Consider the following 20,311-nt stretch of genomic DNA (forward strand, 5'->3'; position numbering starts at 1 on the left):
GAAGCGGGATTTCACGCACGCGACCTCCCGTAGCCCAGCCTTCTGGGGCCTCCTGCCAGCCCTTCTTCCCATGGAGCCCTTCCGAAAAGCCAGGGGTACACTAGCTCCCTCCCGCTTCCTTTCCCGAGTAGGTGTTGGGAGGTGTTGTTGTCAGGGCAACGGCGTGATTTTTCCCCCCCCAAATAGGTAGGATACAGTTGATAGATTGGAGGTCCAAATAAGCCAAGTTCTGGGGATATTTTTGCTTTCCCTAAGCCCTTACACACGGTCGACATTTACTGAGTCCTCACTGTATACGCAGTGGGGGTTTGGGAAGAAAAATGCAACAGCGACACTAGCTATATTATTTCACTCCAGTCATGTCCTTTCTTGGCCTCAGAATTATCTACGCAGAAAAGAATTTGAGATCCTCTTGGCTCTAGGATACCAAGGCAATTAATCCCCCGCAAAGACAGGTCTTACAAAGACCTAGGCAAGGTGATGAGGGGGGGCGGGGGCGGGGAAGTTCCCCAGCGGCCCAGTGGCTGGTTAGGACTCCCCACTTTCACTGCCTGAGGACCTGGGCCAATCCCTGGTGGGGGAATTAAGATCCCACTAGCCCTGCAGCACGGGTAGCTGGGGCCTAGGCAATTGGGGCAAGGTATAGGGCCACACCTTGGGAAAGGAGGGTGCGAAGAGGGGTACAAAATGGGTGATTTTACAGACTACACTTTCCCATCAACATTTTCATTTACATTAACAACTACATGTTCCCTACCACCTACATTTACCTACCTCAAGCCCCACAACTGTTGCTTTTAGGCGAAAGTGGTGGCAACAGATGAAAGGCCAGAACCCCACTGAAGCTGGGGCTCTTCACTCCCTGGGCTAGATACTATTTCTTCACATCCATCTCTGGAGTGCCCAGCCAAGGTTAAGAGATAAACAGGGACTTCCATAGTGGCGCAGTGGTTAAGAATCCGCCTGTCAATGCAGGGGACACGGGTTCGATCCCTGGTCTGGGAGGATCCCACATGCCAAGGAGCAACTAAGCCCGTGCGCCACAATTACTGAGCCTGCGCTCTAGAGCCCACGAACCACAACTACTGAAGCCCATGTGCCACAACTACTGAAGCCCGCGCACCTAGAGCCCGTGCTCCGCAACAAAGAGAAGCCCCCGCGATGAGAAGCCCGCACACCACAAAGAGGAGTAGCCCCGCTCGCCACAACTAGAGAAAGCCCGTGCTCAGCAACAAAGACCCAATGCAGCCAAAAATAAATTTTAAAAAAGAGATAAACAGGTGCCTCAGCAGGCTTGTGGTCAGAGGAGATGGGATTTATTGATAAAATTATTAACTGATCTTTTAATTTCTGGATTCCTTTGGAGGACTCATGAAATCAGAATGACCTGGCCCCAATGCCAACCCGACAGAGAAGTGTCTAAATTACCTGAATAATTACTTTGTTTTGATTGCCTAGACATTGTTTATGAAGGCTTTTAAAAGTAGTACTTGAGGGAATCTGACTTGGCTTAATGTGTCTTACATCTCAAAACAATTTATAACTCCCTTGTTCAAAACTCTCCCTCCCTTTAGGCAGACCCCTCAGCCTGTCCCTTCCCAAGTGGGAGATATGGCCCTGCTCCTCTTCTGTAAGGTAATATCAGACACAAAAACAGCAAAGTCCAGCTGGTGGAATATGCTTCAAGTGGACACAGCACAGAAAAGATCTCAAACCTTTTGTTTGCATTGATTCCATGTTTACTCCGCACCAATAAATGGCAGGTTCCATGTCACGAAACACAATCTGAAGCCAGAGACGGAAGTCCTGCAGCTTTCCAATTCTACCACCTTCAGTAGGGCAAACCCTGTTTAATTAGCTCAGAGTAAAATCACGCAGGGTGTACAACACAGTGTAAAGCACTGAGCCTCTGGAGCCAGCTGGACTGGGTTTGAATCCAGGTTTCGACACTTATGCAAGTTATTCAATCTCAGAATCCAGGTTTCGACACTTATCTTATGCAAGTTATTCAACCTCCCCAATCTCCCCAAGCGTCATCTATAAAACGGAGACTATAATATGAACTTTTCAAGGTTATTAGATTAGATAATGTATGTAAAGTGCTTAAAACCTACTATAAAATATAAACTATTTTTATGTTTTCTTAAAATATAAAACATAATTCTTCTTAAAACATAAAAAATAGTATATATTGCCCCCATTTACACACACACACACACACTCACACACACACCCCTATCTCCAACACCAGCAGGATGAGGATTCTGTCTTCAACTTGCTTCCAAGAAATAAGCAGGTGTTCTCAGGGACAAAGGGCATCAGTGCTTAGTGGTCAGGACAGCGTCAAGCTGGAGAGGATAACGGTAAGGATCAGGATGGCCAAGCCAGAAACGTAGCTGAGGAAGGACAGCCACAGGCAGGACAGCAGGGTTTGCCTGAGGACAATACTGCCAACAGTAACTGCCAGCAGCCACCACGCAACTGCAATGGAGGGAGGCAGGGCAGAATTCCAGAAGGGACATCTGGCCTCAGGGAAGTGAGCCTACAAGGCAGTCTTGGTGCCTTAGCCTGTGGTTCAATCAGGCTTTGCAAAGACTCTCTCGGTTTTCTTTTCTCAGCTCCCTTCCCCCATGTGACCTCTGCTTTGGGTACACATACTCATGTGGCAAGCAAAGAACATCGGGCTAGGAGTTAGCTGATGAGAACTCTTGCCCCAGCTCTGATATCGAACTGTTATAGAACCTTGGCCAAGTCACTTAACTTCCCAGATTGGCCTGGGGCTGATGAAGAGAAAGAATCATTAGTAAAAAAAAAATCATGGAAGCCCAAAGCATAAGAGGCCAAGGGGGAAGATAAAATACTCTAACCTCAAGCCTGGAAAGTCTCTTTAAGCTAAAAGAGTTTCATGAAAATGTAAGATTAATCCATACATTTTATATTTAATTCATGAGTCATATCCACATTATGTCCCTAGTAAAAATTCTGAAAGGCCACAGCAAAAAGCAGAAAAGGGTCATCTCCATAGGGGTGTCTGTCTATGGGCCCATGTTTGCTTTCCAACCTCCAAAAGAAACACCTGACCCAGAACCCTCTGGGAAAATCAGCCTTTGATTCAAAGAGATGCTTGTTCAGTGATGATTATTACAGCCCTAACCATACCATCAGCCCCCCGGGAAGTCTAAGGGAGGCAGGCAACCAGAAGGAGACAACCTTCCTCTCACCAGGAATTAACTAGCTCCAAGCAAGAGATGGGTGACTTGGTGCCACAGGGGGAAAGATAATTTAGCCATTGTGTTCACGATGAGCATTCCCATTCACTCGTGGAAGCCCTTCAGTGTCACTGGTGCCTGGAACCAAATGTAATCCTCCCAGGCTATAGCTGGGATGGCGGGTCGGCCACAGGACAGGGTCACAGTCAATTTGTGGCCCCGGCTGGGCACTCTGTAGCTGAGCTTGGGTCGAAACCAGTCTTCTCCACAGTCGCGGTGACCCTGTGCCATGACAATGGTGCCCATGAGTGGAGGAACCTGCAGCTCACTGAAGGCATCAGCCATGAAAATGGCTCGGAAGAGGCGGCGCAAACAAGCTGCTGTGCTCAGGTTCGGGTCCATGCCGTTGGGGACCAAGCGGGACAAGTCAAGCTCATAGAACTCCTTGGGACTGAGGGCATTGCCCCCAAGGAGGATCAGCACCCGTGGTACTAGAGTCCGGGCAAAGAGACCCTCCAGGTGGCTGAGGACGCTCTCCAGTTCTGCCAGGGTTTGTTGGCATTTCCTGCTGCTCGCCTCGGCAGTGGCCCGAGGTTTCTTCTTCACCACGTCCTCTGCCTGTGAGGACAAAGAATGGTGACAGAGAAGTTCTGCAAGGTAGGGGAAAGCTAATGACCTCTGAAGAACCCTCTGGGATGGAGTAGACTTATGGGGCTGGATTTCCAGTTCAGTGAACTGCCACAGGCAAGACACTGGGTTTTATCAGAGGGCAATGTATCAAAAAGGAAACTACATTCGTTGTACAAAATCATAATTCTTCCACACTTAGAAGAGCAGACAGTGTTCTGAAGCAGGAGGCACCCAGAATTTAGCAACTAAAATATTCAAGGAGATGTGGTGGCACGGCAGGTGGCAAATCTTTGCTGTGCTGAGAGTGATAACAAGACTGAGGATTATTTGGTCTAATAAATTCTGCAGTTCATCCTCCAGTTAAACATGGCAAATGGAAGGAAGGGAGGGATGGAGGGAGGAAGGGAGGAAGGAAGGAAGGAAGGAAAGAGGGAACGGAGGGAGACAGGAAGGGAGGGAAGGAGGGGAGAGAAAGAGGGCTCCCAAGGGCAAAAAGAACTGGAAGGGACTTCCCTGGTGGCACAGTGGTTAAGAATCCGCCTGCCAACGCAGGGGACACGGGTTCAAGCCCTGACCCGGGAAGATCCCACATGCCGCGGAGCAACTAAGCCTGTGCGCCACAACTACTGAGCCTGTACTCTAGAGCCCACAAGCCACAACTACTGAGACCGCATGCCACAACTACTGAAGGCTTCACACCTAGAGCCCGTGCTCCGCAAAAAGAGAAGCCACTGCAATGAGAAACCCGCGCACTGCAACAAAGAGCAGCCCCCACTCGCCACAACTAGAGAAAGCCGGCACACAGCCACGAAGACTCAACACAGCCAAAAATAAATAAATAAATAAATAGCAAAAAAAAAAAAGAACTGGAAAATAGACAACAGTGGCCAAAGGCAACAACAAACTTTTGGAAGAGAGAAAGCAGATGGAAGAGTTCGAAAGAGCTGAATACCAAGTACTGACAGAGGGGACTCTCCTGAGAAGCTGAAATGATTCACAATGCAGAAGCCCATAAAGGCCCAGGAATGGTCTACTTAAGCACCACAGAAGACAAAAGTGAACACATGGGGACTGAGGGAACACCTGTGCAAGGATCCTTAGATCACCTGCCAATTTCCTCCACCCAGACAGAATGTTTTGGAAGTCCTCTTTCTCTCTTTCTTTCCTTCCTTCCTATTTCTCTCATTTAGTAGTATTTCAGATGGGAGCACAGATAAGCATGTGTTCAATTTGCCATGTTTAACTGGAAGACAACTCCAGAATCACCTTTATTAGACCAAATAATCCTCTTTCCTGTTATCACTACCATTACTTTCTCACCCAATATCCTTCAAGGCTATCAGCTAGCTCAGAGGCCCAGACATGCACACAGAACTTTCAATGACTTATTCTTAAATATTCATCAGACACCAAATAAAAGCCTCTAACATGAAAGAGACCAAAACAAATAAATAGGAGAAGGAATCTGGAAGAAATGGAGACAAGCAAGCGACAGAGAAAAGCTTCAGAAATACAATAATTAACGTCCACAGGTAAGAGAAGTTCATACAGACAGGAAACAACAGGATGCAATTTAAAAGAAACATGTAAAAATTAAGAAAAAGATATGACTGCCAAAAAAAAAAAAAATGATGTAAGTGTTAGAATATAAACTCAGGGAAGTTTATATAAATATACATTTGTATTTATATAAACATAATATAAACCCACAGAAAATATAACATAGAAACAAAGAGATGAGGATATGGACAGAAAAGACACTAAAATTAAAGGATCAGTTCATGAAGTCCAAATGCAACACACAATAGGAGTTTCAGAAAAAGAAAACAAGAGGAAAAGCAGGAAGGGTTAGACTATCAAGACTAGAGTGGGTAGAAAGGGACAGAAGCCATAGGGCTGAAACATCCCTTACAGCTGCTTAGGCTGACAGGCCTGAAGATTCCTTAGACGCCCTTTTTACCTGCCCACCATCTAATAGCCACAAAGTCTCCCCACCAATTTTCTCCCAAAGCCTGTACCCACCTGGGGAGGTTTTCGGTAGAAGTGCTTAAGCTGTTCGTAGGGCAGAGGGAGTTGCTGGCGTTGGTACATGATATGCTTCAGAAGTTCACAAGTAAACCGACAGCACCCTTCCTGGCTGACAGGCCCGGGAAACACCACTGGCACCACGCAGTCTCTGGGGCGAAGGCGCTCCGAAGGGTTGGGAGGTTCCTGGGTGGAGGTGGTCTCAACTTCTATCTGGGGGTCGTGGGTTTCCTCCGACTTCTCACACCACTCCAAATCTGGTAGGTGCACAGAGGGACAAGAGAGAAAAATGAAAAACTTAAAAGGCCAAAGCCAGTCTTCTCATTCCCTTGTGGCGACATCGGCCACCACTGCGGAGGCAACACCCCGACACATGCAGATTCCCTCCGCAAACTCCCCTGTGGGCGGTGGCGCGGAGGTTCCGGATCCCAGTTGCCTAAGGTGAAGTGACGGCGGGATTTGCGGGGAACGGGTGGAGGATTTCGGAGGCAGCGACTGGGGCTCTGCTCAGAAAGTGGAGGCCCTGATCTGGGAAAACGAGTTGAGAGAACGTGTAGTCAAGCAGGGCCCAGAACCCGTCGCGAAAAGGGTGGTGAACCAATGGAATCCAGGGCCGTGGGGGCGATGGAGTCAACGGGGCCGAGTCAGAACTGAGAGGGACGCAGGGAAATGGGGACAAGAAAGACGGGCCAGAGAAGGGGCCAGGGGCTAAGTGACTGGAGGGGTCAGCGGTAGGGAGGAAACAGACTCCTCGAGCTCCGGACCCCACGCCTTACCAGAGACTGCAGCCGGGGTCTGCACTTCCGCCTCTGGGGCCGCCATCATGACCTCCTCCCCACTCTCCGTGCAGTTTGAATAGGCGCCCCGCGCAGCCTCATGGGAAAACCGCGCTTCCACTTCCGGTTCCGTTGCCCGAAAGTGGGCGGGGCGCCGCGTCAGTGTGGCGGAGGCTGGGCTTGGTGGGGAATTGAGCTCTGCGCTCTCCTTCTTAACACCGTCCGGCAAGTCCGCTGAGCCCTTCTCCCACAGGGAAACCACGGGTTCTCAGCCACGTAGCGCTGCCTTCCAAAGGACACCCGCCCGCATGCATCCGTTCTCTCCTGCGTTCCCTATTCGCTGCGCACCTACTTCGTGCCAGGCCCTGTCCTAGGTGCTGGAGACTCTGCGGCGAAGAAGCCAGAGGCAGGCGCTGTCCGCAAAGGGTTCAATGCCTAATAGATTCAAGGCAATGTGATGAATTATATAGTAAGGCATACATGGGCAGCGGACGCGAAGAACAGGAGCGCCTAACCTAGAGGGGGTGGGAGTGAGGGGTGGTCCCGGAGGAAACTGTGACCTGTAGGATGAGTAAAGGTAAAGAGGAGGGCCTGGTGGAGACTGTTATAAAGAAACAACCCCCAAACGGATTCACTTGTGCTAAATCTCACCAAGACTCATTTCCTAACCCAGTAGCAGTTTCAGCTTCTCCTGGAGTGGAATTTTAAACTAACCAGTCTGGAATTTCCTAGTCAGCGCTAGTGAGGTAATCTGCAAGATAAGTCCCCCAACATTCCCCCTAATCCTTTCTTTCCTTTTGCTAATAACCTCCTTATCTTGCCCCCCCTTTCTATAAAAGTCTTGCATTTTGAACAGCCCCTCAGGGTGCCTTTGTATTTACTAGATGGGATGCTGCATGATTCATGAATTGTTAAATAAAGCCAATTAGATCTTCAAATCTTCAGTTGAACTTTGTTTTTTAACAAGACCTTGAGATACAAGAGAATCCTCTATTCAAGGAATAAAAAGAGTTCAGCTTATGAAGAGTTAAGGCTGTGATGGACAAACAGGAGCCAGATCATGGCAAAGCTTTATAAGCCATGTTAAAGCGTTTGAACTTGATCCCGTAGTGGGGTGGGGGAACCTTTGAAAGATTTAAGAAGGGGAGTGACATAATTACATTTACATTTTATAAATTTAATCTCTACACTGGGTCTAGATTACAGACAGGATAAAGGAGGAGGCAGGGATACCAGTTAGAGCTAGCAACTGGAATTACCCAACTATTGGGCTGGCCAAAAAGTTCGTTCGCGTTTTTTCCGTAACATCTTACAGAAAAGATGGTGAAAGAGGCCTGAACTAGGGTAGTCACAGTGGGGTGGAGAGAACTGGGTGAACCCTAGAGATATTTAGGAGGTCCAATGAGCATGGTGGTTGAGCCCAGGAAGAGGAGGAGGGGTAGAGAGAGACTGTCAAGAAGATAAGCAGGTTTTTTACTTCAGCAACTCTATGACCAGTTGTGCCATTCAGTGAAGGAGGGAACACCAGAGGAGGACCAGCTTTACTGGGGTATAGGTAAGGAGAAAAGATGAGTTCAGTTTTTGATAGGTTTGCTGTTCCATTGGATAGCGAAGAGATATTTAGGAACACCATTAGGAATAGAAATATGTATTTGAGAGTCATCAGCATGGGAGTGGATAAGATCACCCAGGGAGGTTGTATAGAATGAAAATGAGCAAGGATCCTGAAGACACTAATGTTTAGGGGATGAGCAGAAAGAGAGAGAGAATCTGTGGAGGAGACTGAGGAGTAGCCAGAGAAGTAGAAAGAAAAACAGACAAGTATTAGGTGGTAGAGGCCAAGAAAAATGTGTGTTTCAGGAAGCAGGGACCAGAGATCAAAACATACCATAAAAGTATAATGATTAAAATACTGTGGTGTTGGCTCAGGAATAAACAGATAATAAAACAGAAGACAGTCCAGAAACAGATCAATGTATATGTAGATCTTAGTATATGATGAGGGTGACTTCTCACAGCAAATAACTTGAAACAACTCCCTATCCATTCAGGAGGGGAAAAAAATCAAGTTAGTTCCTATTACACATCCTACATAAAGATACATTCCAAATCGATTAAACATCTACTGGAGAATAATCCATAATTTAGGAGTGGGGTTGGCTTAGACATGACACAAAACCAAGAAAATATAAAGGGAAATATTGCTAAGTCTGACTTTAAAACGTATGTAAATGTACTATACACAAAGAATGAATGACTAATAATTACATACCAGGAAAAAAGTCTGTATGTATACACCCATTATTTACCTCACAGGCAACCACATCATAAACACCTCATAAGCAACCCCTCCAGGAAACTAGACACATATACCACCTTCCATCTCCCAGGACTCTGATCTCCTCCTGGACAGACAACCCTGTTCAGCCTACTCCTCTGCCAGCCTTCACTCCTGTCTGTGGTAAGCCAGGTTGTTTAAGAATGGATATCAGAATGGGTTATTCCTTCCCATCTCTTAAAAGTTCTCCACTTAGGAGACAAGGGAATTGGAAAGAATGAAGTGAAAGTGTGTGTGTTGGGGTGGTTGAAAGATCTATGATGATGAGAGGACAAGTGTTATCAGGCGAGTGCAGCAGGCCCTGGTTATCAAGAGACCCCAGAGCTGGTGGTGGTGATAATGTTGGGAGAATAGTCTTAGCTCTCGCTTCCAATCCCCAACCTTCTTGAGATCTCTCACTCAGCCCCTAAGTAGCAGCTTCCCTGGTGTGCTTGTGCCCCTGGCTACGGTTGACCTCTGCAGCAAAACCTTCCTTTAGCTGAACAGGGTTGAGAAGTCACGTGTGCTTTCAACCACTGAAGACCACATAATTGGCCGGGTCTGCTAGATCCTTTTGCAGGTTTTGGTCCTTCTGCTCTCACCAGTTTGGGGAGTTATGCCATGTGGACAGCAACTACGTGATCAGTAACTTGCTTTTCTCCTTGTGGTCCTGGGGGGAAGCCATGGACTCCACCAAGTCTGAACCCCTGAAAGGATCACCAGAGGTAAGCCACTGTTGCTGCTTCTAGTTTTCCAAGGAAAACTGAGGTCTGGCGGGAAAGGCTGTTTTATTTCTCGGCCGTGTATGAGTATCTCGCTGTTTGTGAAGAGAGCGGAAGTGGACATACAATGGGTGAGTGGTGCATACGAGACAGCCGCGGAGCTGGGAATTGAACTCCGGCGTCCTGACTCCTAGGTCAGCAACACTAACTGCTTCTCCACTCTGCCTTTCTAGTGTCTCGTACACTGGTTTATGTCACTGAATGTGTTTACTCTTTGCTGACTGCAAGAGCCCTAAAGAGCAAGAGAGACGACAGCTTGGCAAGAAAGTCAGAAGTCAGCAATCCCCTGGGCCCTTGGCCAAGTTTCTATTCCAGGCAACTTCCCCCTCCCTCGCCGTGGTTGACGTAACCTGAGCCCCAGCCCCGCCCCAAGTAGGGGCCAGGCCCCGCCTACAGCCCTGGCGGTTTTAAAGCCAAACTCGGTTCTCCCGGATTGGTTCCGCTTCAAAACAAAGGGGAGGGGTAATACTCGCTGCGGGCCCTCGCTGCAAGGCTGGTTTATGGGCTCGGGCCTCGTGTCGGGGCCACCGCGGTATCTCGGGCTGCTAAAACCAGCCCGCGGAAGGTGCCAGCCTGGTAATAAACCAGTGACTACTGTGTAAAGGTGGCATAATCATCGTAAAATTAAAAGCCGTAATTAGGCTAACCACCATCCGCCTCCGCCCTGGCATTGGTCCTGACTCACCCAAACGGCACCCCGGCCGTCGAGGGAGAAACTGAGGCACGGGCGGAGCCAGTAGGCTGGGGGGACAAGTCGCCCTGAGTTATACAGCTCTCCAATCCAAAACCCGTTGTCTGGGATCGCGGTAAGGGGCTAAACCCTGAAGCGCCTGCAAAGTTTGATTCTGATATAAGCCCCCCGCCTCTGATGACTGCGCCACCACCAGGCCCCAGGAAAAGACCCGCTCAGCGCTCGGAGACTGGGAACTAGACTACAGCTCCCTTAGGCCTTTGCGGGCAAAGGCGCGCTCCTTGCCTACGCCCCGAAGCCACCCGCGGCCCATTGCGCCGCGATGCCGCGTGGGAGTTGTAGGGCGGCGGCGAGCTCTTTCCAGGGAGCTCGCAGGCTTGAGGACTCTATATCCCTTGGTGCCCTGCGGCTGTTTCTGACGCGACCCGGTGGCCAGGGAGGGTGGGGGCGTGGCCTGCGCAGGGCCCCACCCAGCTCTCCTCTGGCTGGCTCGACTCGGCCGTGGCAGTAGGGGCGGCGGCGGCGGCGGCGGCGGCGGCGGCGGCGGCGGCGGCGGCGGCGGCGGGGGGGGGAGGGGCCGGGCGGGGGGCTGGCGGCAGCGGCGAATGGACTCGCGGGTATCGGAGCTGTTCGGCGGCTGCTGCCGGCCCGGGGGGGGCCCGGCCGTGGGCGGAACCCTGAAGGCTAGGGGCGCCGGCGGCAGCAGCAGCTGCGGTGGCCCGAAGGGGAAGAAGAAGAACGGAAGGAACAGAGGGAGCAAAGCCAACAACCCCCCGTACCTGCCCCCCGAGGTAAGCACCTGAGAAGTGGCGGGGTGAGAGGAAACCACTCCTTCCGGTCCCAGGACTCCAGGAAGGCGGGTCAGAGAGAATTAGTACCCCCTTCCGGTGTCAAGACCCCCAGGAGAGGAGAACCCTTCTTTCCGGTCCTAGGACCCTAGGGAGGAGGGACAGAGAGACTGGGCCTCCCCCTCCGGTGTTAGGACCCCAGGGAGGAAGAGTGGGGAGGGGGGATCCCCCCACTCTGATCTAGGTAACTCCAGAAGTGGGGAAAGGGGATCCCACCTGCATCCCTTTGGGAAGAGCAGAGTAAAATGCCCCGGTCCCCTCCCTGCTGCAACAGGAGAAGGGAGACTGCATCCTGGGATGAGGAGTTAGAGTTTTCTGAACTTGTTCCACGGGGAGGAGGGTAGTACCCAGGAAAAGAGCAATATGTTCCGTCCTTACAAACACGCACACACACACACACACAAGCAATATGTTCTGTCACTACACACACACACACACACATACTCACACACACACGCACACGAGAACAGTCAGGCTTAGTCCTCCTGCCTTTTCCCTGTCCTATGAGGAAGTGGGGACAGCCTCCACCTTCCTGCTCCATCTGTCCCTAAGGCAGACAATAACTGCTACTTTGTCCCTCTTAGAAAAGGAGGACCCAGGGGAAGAGCCTCATCAAGTGGTTATAAAACTTTAGCATGTATGAGAACCACCTGGATTGCTGCTCCACCCCTAGAATTTATGATTCAGTAGGTCAAAGGTGGCCCTGATAGTCTGCGTTTCTTATAAGTTCCCAGGTGATATGAATGCTGCTGGTCCTGGGACCACACTTTGATAACCATTAGCCTAGACCATTATCCTTGTACCACTTTTTGAAACCATCCTAATTCTTCATCTCCAGCAAAATGATAAAAAGGAAGGTCTTTACTGATGGGAAAAGATCTCCTTTATACTCCATGAGGTGGAGATTATGGGTGAAGACCTGTAAGAGCCTGGGAGTCAAAGGGCCTTGAAGGGATGGAATGATGACCGGAAGGGGAAAAGAAAAATAAAATGGTCAGGGAGGAGGAGTGCAGAAATGCAGGACAGGCAGAACAGGCAAATCTCATATCCTTTTGTACCCGAGAGGGGCAGGCTCAGGCAACAGGATCCTTCTGTGTTGGGTCACCTGATATAGGGAAGAGGAGGAGATTGTGGGATGGACTCAAGATTTCACCTCAACTGAGGCATGAGAGTTAGGGGACAGGAGGGGAAAAGCCACAGTGAGTCTAGTTTGTGGCGTCTATCTCCTTCATTATATTTTGAGTTTCTTCTCTTCATCTCAACCCCAACTTTGGAGCCCTGCCTCTCTTTCACCTGGACTCCTTTCTTATCAGGCTTGTAGTGACCAGTGCTGAGCTCACCCTTTGGCCGTGCTCCAGAACCTCTTGCAACCTCTTATTCTTGATGTCATCAGCTGAGAGGGGCGGGCAGGAAGGAAATGGTGTCTCTCAGATGAGTGGCAAAGAATGGCCTCAGCAGCCTGGACACGGAGAAGACATAGACTTGTGGGGACAACAGTTTGAGGCCCTAGGGGGAAGGGAGGGGGAGAATCTTGCATCCAGGAAGAGCGTGCTGCCAGTGATCAAAAAAGGAGGGAATCCGGGTTCTGTTCCTGGCTTAGGTGGGTGACTGACTGTGTTCTCAGAGGCCTTTCCTTCAGAGAGGTAACACTGGGACTGAGTATAGGGCTGGTCTGCCGTGACCTTTGACAGACACCTGCCTAAGCAGGTGCAGCTGAGGCTTCCTGCTCTCTTAAGTTAGCTGCCTGGACCCCAGTGGGAATCAAGGGGAAGTAGGGGTTAGGTCTGGACAGTGTGTGGTAACTGCTGCCTGTTTCTTTTCAGGCTGAAGATGGAAACATCGAATATAAAGTGAGTCTTTGGTTGGGGAGGGTCAGGTTGTCCTTGCTGGTGTGGGATGATTTCTTTGAGATCCTTCTAACTTCATGATCTGTAGTAACTTAAAGGTGTGGTTCAGGGTAAGGGCTCTGTACCTCATTCTGTTGGAAGAGGACTCACTGTTAGAGGAGGTCAGGGATGAGGGTAGTTAAGAGGGAAGGGAAGGTCCTGGTCCTTTCGGCAGGACAGATGGGGAGCATGTGGGTTCAGGAGGAGCATCTCTGACTTTACCTTCTCATGATACCTCACCTGCCCTAAGCTGAAGCTGGTGAATCCATCCCAGTATCGTTTTGAGCACCTGGTGACACAGATGAAGTGGCGGCTCCAGGAGGGCCGCGGTGAGGCTGTCTACCAGATTGGAGTAGAAGACAATGGGCTGCTGGTGGGGCTGGCTGAGGAGGAGATGCGGGCCTCCCTCAAGACCCTGCACCGGATGGCAGAGAAGTATGCTTCCCCTTCCCCTTGGTTCACCTTTCCCTAAATCTGGACCCACGCATGCCCAGTCACCTAGGGCCTGCCTCCTCTTGACAGAGGGCTGAAGTGGGGAGGGTTAGGTTTCTGGGATCCTCTGCATTGGATCCAGGCTTTTTTGCTCCTTTGCTTAAGGTTTGTTTGTATAAAGGGAGCTGTGGATGTGGGATAGACTGGAGGGGGGGGGGGTAGGAAGTGAAGAAAGGTGTTGGGAGCTCTGTGGGAGGTATGAGAAGGCCATTGGTCCAGAGCAGGGATGGAAGGGGGCAGGGGTGTACAGGTGAGATGTGGCAGCTGTGGCCTTGCCGTGGCAGGGTCGGGGCAGACATCACTGTTCTCCGGGAGCGAGAAGTGGACTATGATAGTGACATGCCCCGGAAGATCACCGAGGTGCTGGTACGAAAGGTCCCTGACAACCAACAGGTGGGCCCACACCCTTCCCTGCCTCTCACGCCCATGCTCCCTGGGAGGACCCCGTGGTGGCAGACTCTCCCCTGGCCTGGGACCCTGGGGTGGGTCCAGTTCATCGTTTGGTCCCCAGAGAGTGCCACTGCCTTTGACCTTAACTCTCAGTGGAGAGAGGTGAAGGGTTGGAGCCCTGACCTCTGACAATTCATCCACAGTTCCTGGACCTCCGTGTGGCTGTCCTGGGGAATGTGGACTCAGGGAAGTCGACTCTGCTTGGAGTCCTGACCCAAGGAGAGCTGGACAATGGGCGGGGCCGGGCTCGGCTGAACCTTTTCCGCCACCTGCATGAGATTCAGTCCGGCCGAACCTCCAGCATCAGCTTCGAGATCCTGGGCTTTAACAGCAAGGGAGAGGTGCATGCAATCAACGGGACCCAGTGGGACCAGACTCTAAGGATGGGATGGTAGTGGTGAAGGACGGAGTCTGAGGTCAGAGTGTGGAGACTTTCTGGAATAGTGTAGACAAAGGCTCTGAGGGCACTGAACCAGCTCTGACCTCCTTAGAAAACAAATGGGGAATCAACTGAACTAAATCTGAAATGGGGCTCAGGGTTAAGAGGCAGGGTCACCCAGGGACTGGTTTAGGTCCTGGCAACTCTTGAAGGGTTGGGGAGGCTGGCAGGGGGCACTGAGAGCCCTGGGCTCTGGGCCAGGTGGTGAATTACAGTGACTCACGGACGGCAGAAGAGATCTGTGAGAGCAGCTCCAAGATGATCACCTTCATCGACCTGGCAGGCCACCACAAGTACCTGCACACCACCATCTTCGGCCTCACCTCCTACTGCCCTGACTGTGCCCTGCTCCTCGTCAGTGCTAACACTGGGATTGGTACGAGGCATCGGGGCAGGGATGGGGCTGGAGGGGGGTGCTGACTCTCCTACCCTGGGCCTCCTTAAATCTGGGAGCCAGACCAACTCCCCTCTTGCTCTCTCCTCCTTCCCTCATTCTAACTCTTTTTCTTGCTGCCTGCCTGCCTTCTCTGAACAGCCGGCACCACAAGAGAACATCTGGGGCTGGCACTGGCCCTGAAAGTGCCCTTCTTCATCGTGGTCAGCAAGGTGGACCTGTGTGCCAAGACCACAGTGGAGAGGACGGTACGCCAGCTAGAGCGGGTCCTCAAGCAGCCTGGCTGCCACAAGGTCCCCATGCTGGTCACCTCTGAGGACGATGCCGTCACTGCTGCCCAGCAGTTTGCCCAGTCCCCCAAGTAAGCCTTTCTCACTCCAGAGCCCTAATCCACAGGGATGGCTCCACAGGGCCCCGGAACATGGGGTACCCCTCCCCCTAGGACCAGACCCGTTCTGGCTCAGTTCTGTGGTTTTTCAGGTTGGGATTGTAGGAGGACGTCTTTGCTAAAGGCTGGACCCTTCCCCCAAGCCAGCTTTGCTGACGCCTGGGACCCTGGGGACGAAGTGCTGTGCCAGGCATTTCCGTCTCCCTGGGCTCTGGGATGGGCCTCACGTGCCACACTCCATGGCTCACAGAGGGAGGGCCCCAAGCTCCTGAGAACCTTAGCAGACAACAGAGAGGAGCCCCTCGCCACTCCAAGAGAAGCTCACCTTTCCATGTGTAGGGCTCCAGCCTCTGCTTCCTGTTGGAACTTTCCTGATCTGCGCATTCCGTGCCTCCCTCTACAGTGTCACCCCCATCTTCACACTGTCCAGCGTGTCTGGAGAGAGTCTGGACCTGCTCAAAGTCTTTCTGAATATTCTGCCGCCTCTCACCAACAGCAAAGAGCAGGAGGAACTCATGCAGCAGCTGACGGAGTTCCAGGTAACTGGCCATCTGAACGGGCAGTGAGCTGGGGATCTGGGAGGGACCAATTCCCAGCCCCGAGTCTGTTTAGAGATTTTGGACTTGCCAGCCCTTGATAGAATCTTCTTTGGCTTCAGGTGGATGAAATCTACACAGTACCAGAGGTGGGGACAGTTGTTGGAGGGACACTTTCCAGGTGAATTGCCTTTCTTGCTACCCACCCTACTCAGCCCTCACATACCCAAACTCTGGAAGACATCATAGCCCAAAGGAGACCCTGGAGTTGAACAGAGCCCATCTAAAGGATGTGCTTGTTTGTAAATTAGGCTTTCACCATCAGAGGAGCTGGAGAAAGCTTGTGTATTGGCTTATAAGGGAAGAAACAGTATTGCTGCCTATTAGGACTCTCCAGGCCCCTGGGGGAGAAGTGTGGGTCTTGGCCCCAGGAAGAAAACTAGAGTGCATCAACTGACTTCATCTCCAACTAGGGAAATGAGAGGTCCCTTAAGACTCTTTCCAAAGCAGAGGATGAAACCCAAGGGGATAATTGCTCTTTCAGGGATCAAGTGCTCAGTGTCAAATCAACAGGTACCTGTCTGCCAGCGTCACTGCCAGCCTTTCCCGGTGTTAGTCTTCAGTCTGAATTCTGGACTGGGGCAAGGCAGTCATCTCCCCTACCTTCCAGTCAGAACTTAGGGTCTCTTTCTCCCACCCGAGGGACTCAATCTTAGAAGGGAAGGACCTAGTAGAGAAGCAGGTAGGGGGGCTTAGGCTGACGCTGTGCCACCTGCCCTGTGGGCTGCAGTGGGATTTGCCGTGAGGGCGACCAGCTGGTGGTGGGCCCCACGGACGATGGCTGCTTCCTGGAGCTGAGAGTATGCAGCATCCAACGCAACCGCTCTGCCTGTCGTGTGCTGCGAGCTGGTCAGGCCGCTACGCTGGCCCTCGGGGACTTTGACCGAGCACTCCTTCGCAAGGTGAGGTGGGAGGGTGGGTTGGAGAGAGAACACAAAGAGGAATGCCTGGGAGGCTGGCTCCTTGAATGAGAAGCATCTGTCTAAGGTGCTTCAGGGGAACTTGAAGAGAACCTAGTCTCTAACCCAAGAAGCCGGTTACACAGACTGTCCGTGTATGAAAAAGGCTTAGGGTACTCATACAGTGCAGATCACTAAATGTGAATTACTGTGGTGCAACCCGAATGTCCAGGACTCTGAAAGTACTGAGCGTTAGAAGGGTTAGAGGACATGAAAGGTGGGTAAGGAAGGGTTCCCTCAAAAAGAAGAGTTTTCAGTATTGTCTTCTGAGGTCGTTGTGTTGGAAGTCCTGGAGGAGGAGGAAGTTGAGGAGCTGTAAAGGGTGTGAGGGTGGCCGGGGAGGAGAGGCTAACGTGAGGTCTGCCCTTCCTGGGTCTGGGGGCTGTGCCTCCCCAGGGCATGGTGATGGTGAGCCCAGAGATGAATCCCACCATCTGCTCAGTGTTCGAGGCAGAGATAGTCCTGCTGTTCCACGCCACCACCTTCCGGCGAGGCTTCCAGGTGACAGTACACGTGGGCAACGTACGTCAAACAGCAGTGGTGGAAAAGATCCATGCCAAGGTGAGCAGGGCCCAGCCATGCCCCTGTTTTCCCAGGGAAAAGTCAGAATTCTGCTTCCAGAAAGGAGGAAAGCCCGTCCCCAGATTTGTAGAGAGCTCCCTTATCCCACAAAGGGGACAAAGCCCCACTTGGGGTGGGCAGACACCTGCTAGGCCCCCGAGGGTGGAGAGCCAAGGCTGGTAGAGACAGGAGGTACTTTCCAGGGGCAGTGACCATGTATCTGCTGCAGGACAAGCTGCGGACAGGGGAGAAGGCAGTGGTACGTTTCCGCTTTCTGAAACACCCAGAGTACCTGAAGGTGGGCGCCAAGCTGCTCTTCCGGGAGGGTGTCACCAAGGGCATCGGCCATGTCACTGATGTGCAAGCCATTGCAGCGGGAGAGGCCCAGGCCAACATGGGCTTCTGAACTCCTCCAGGCAGGCACAGCTCTACTGCTGTCCCTACAGTACATAAGGTGACTTCCGGCCATGCTGACCCCTGTTGGCGGCTCTGCGTGTTAGTAGGCTAGGGAGTGAGGGGTACTCTCTGCTGCTTGCTCCCTGCCACCTTTTCTGGAGAGACACCGAGCTTGGTGCGACCAGGGAGGGGCAGTCCTGAGGGAGAGGACAGGAGAATTCAGGGCAGTGCTGAGCAGCTGTGTGTCCGCCTGGTTGGCTCATCAAGCTTGGCATCCCTACGGCCTGTCTACTGGAGGGAGCTGATCACCGCCACATTGGCCCAACTGTCAGGACTGGGCATGATTCGCCGGTGTGGTCCCTGCACGTCAGGAATTGTCACAACAACTGGGGGTGGTCCTCGAAAGCACTCCTTCTTCTATACCTCTTCTCAAGGCCATGTAAGTTGCCCATCTCTACTTGACTGTGGACAAAAGACATCTGCTCCTGGCCATCTGGTGGCCCAGGGTCTGAAGAAATGGCACAGGGACAGTGAATGGCAGTGCTCCCGCCCTGTGCTGAGACATGAGGTCTGCTCTTCAGCTTTGTCTCCCTTCCCTTCTTCACTCAAGGGCCATGTCCCCAGTTCCTCCTCTCAAAGGCCCCACAGGTGCTATTTGTTGTGCTGGCCCAGGTGTGGGGCCGCCAAGCTAAGACTTGGCGTACCGAAGGTCAGCTGCATGTCAATCAGTCTTGTCCCCTCCTCTGCAGTGATCTGTTAGTTTTAATGCTGGATCAAACAGGATGTTTTGCCACAGTCCCCAGACTGGTGGCTGGGGACCTGACTCACAGCTCCCCATCCTGCCCCCATGTAAGTCCTCTCTTGTTTTAGTAATTTGTAGTGATCATCCCTTTCCCTCTGTTGCAGGGAACCTGGAGGAAAGGGAAAGATGTTGCCATACTTCCTATTCTTTAGAGCATGGATTCCCTCTTTCCCTTTGTTAGTGTCCTGGGTTCCCATGGGCTCAGGGATTTGGTTGAGGTTTCTCTGCATATATATATACATACATATATATATATATATATTTAAATACACATATATATATTGTACAGAATAAAAATGTTTTATTGAACACACTGTGCTTATGCTTAAGACCCAGGCGCATCTTCCAGAGCTGGATTCCTCTCCAGGATCAGAGACGAGTGAAATCCTTACACTGCTGAGCCCTGAATGGGGGAAGAACCCATTTGGTATCTCATTCACCCTGCTTCCTTTCCTCTCCCCCACTTGCGATCAGTATTCCAGTGCTGTGACTCAAGTATTCTGGCCTGTTTTGCATAGTTCTTTGAGTGAGCAGAATAGAAAGTGAAACTGCCACCTTTTCAGCTAAGATAGGTATCCACCCTGTACTTGAGGAGTTGGCCACTTGCTAATGGTCACAGGGGTAAGGAGGCTGATGATGACTGTGCCCTGTCAGAGATTTGGAGATAAGCGTGCCAGCTACTTAATGACGAGTAGAACTTAGAGACATGACAATCTGGTCCTCACGCTTTTCCTAGCAATGCAAAGTAGCCTGAAGTGAGGTTTATATAGTCTAAACTGGCTTTTTGGAGCCGAAAGCCAGCTGGTGAAACCTTTGTCCCTTCCTCCTGTTTGTGTTCAGAGTACCTGACTACCACATTTTATGGGTGAAGAAATATGGCCCAAGGTTAAAGTCAACTGTAAAAAGCAGGGACTACAGGGACTTCCCTGGCAGCCAGTGGTTAAGACTCCACACTTCCACTGCAGGGGGCGAGGGTTTGATCCTGGTCGGGGAACTAAGATCCCGCATGCTGTGCAGTGTGGCCAAAAAAAAAAAAAGCAGGGACTACATTTTCAGTACTAATCCTTGCAAAAGAAATTTAATTATAAATGTGGGCCATGGTCCCATGGGTATTCTGCCTCCAGGGTATTAAAGTGATAGCCTCCCTACCATTCAGGCTCAGCTGCTTTTTATATATCACTGGTTTAACTTGCTACTAAGAAGCCTGTGGTTGAAGAGCTTCCTCTTGGTGTTGGGAACTAAGAACCATTTACTTCTGTACAGTTGCTGATAAACCGCTATGAGGGAAGGTTATAGTCAGCAAAAAGGTACTATAGCCTTCTCCCAACACTGACCTTTGCATGTCTGTCTGCTGCCCCCTCCACAGGCTCATTGCCAGTATGCTGGGGCAGGGCTGGCATTCCCAAGAAAAAACAAGGTGTGCTGCTTGTATTGTCTTTATTGGTTATTCACTAGTGCTCCCCCTACCTCCCCCCACTACCTGTCTTGGCCTCTAGAAGGTCAATGAAACCAAAGTTTCTACCACATTACTTTTCTATTTGACTCCTTCCAGTCAACTGAAGTGTTAAAAATTTGTTCAACTTGATCTGTACAGCACCCAGAGGAGATTTTTTTTTTAAACTTCTCCCTAGATTAGGAAAGGAAGTTTTGGAAAATGATACCGAGACATC

General features: G+C 51.1%; 2 protein-coding genes across 4 annotated transcripts; one reads left to right on the forward strand and one right to left on the reverse strand.

Moving 5' to 3' along the window:
• Positions 1–1,294: 1,294 nt before the first annotated feature.
• Positions 1,295–6,719, reverse strand: MAD2L1BP (MAD2L1 binding protein). Its single transcript, XM_059937446.1, has 3 exons — positions 6,641–6,719; positions 5,862–6,121; positions 1,295–3,827 (listed from the first exon to the last, which is right to left on the reverse strand). Exons 1-3 carry the CDS (start codon positions 6,687–6,689, stop codon positions 3,315–3,317), a joined length of 822 nt encoding a protein of 273 aa, XP_059793429.1. The 5' UTR covers positions 6,690–6,719; the 3' UTR covers positions 1,295–3,314.
• Positions 6,720–11,011: 4,292 nt separating this feature from the next.
• Positions 11,012–19,999, forward strand: GTPBP2 (GTP binding protein 2). 3 transcript variants are annotated; one of them, XM_059938612.1, is made up of 12 exons: positions 11,012–11,221; positions 13,102–13,128; positions 13,415–13,599; positions 13,941–14,049; positions 14,250–14,447; positions 14,747–14,921; positions 15,081–15,300; positions 15,731–15,866; positions 15,986–16,044; positions 16,654–16,825; positions 17,279–17,443; positions 18,972–19,999. In XM_059938612.1, the coding sequence occupies exons 1-12, from the start codon at positions 11,036–11,038 to the stop codon at positions 19,185–19,187; spliced, it is 1,848 nt and encodes a 615-aa protein (XP_059794595.1). In that variant the 5' UTR covers positions 11,012–11,035; the 3' UTR covers positions 19,188–19,999. The 3 variants fall into 3 exon arrangements, with proteins under 3 accessions (XP_059794595.1, XP_059794596.1, XP_059794597.1); XM_059938613.1 differs by lacking the exon at positions 18,972–19,999 and adding an exon at positions 17,673–18,950; XM_059938614.1 differs by lacking the exon at positions 18,972–19,999 and adding an exon at positions 17,647–17,729.
• Positions 20,000–20,311: the final 312 nt, after the last annotated feature.

Source organism: Balaenoptera ricei, chromosome 11, assembly GCF_028023285.1.
Source record: "Balaenoptera ricei isolate mBalRic1 chromosome 11, mBalRic1.hap2, whole genome shotgun sequence".
NCBI lineage: Eukaryota > Metazoa > Chordata > Mammalia > Artiodactyla > Balaenopteridae > Balaenoptera > Balaenoptera ricei.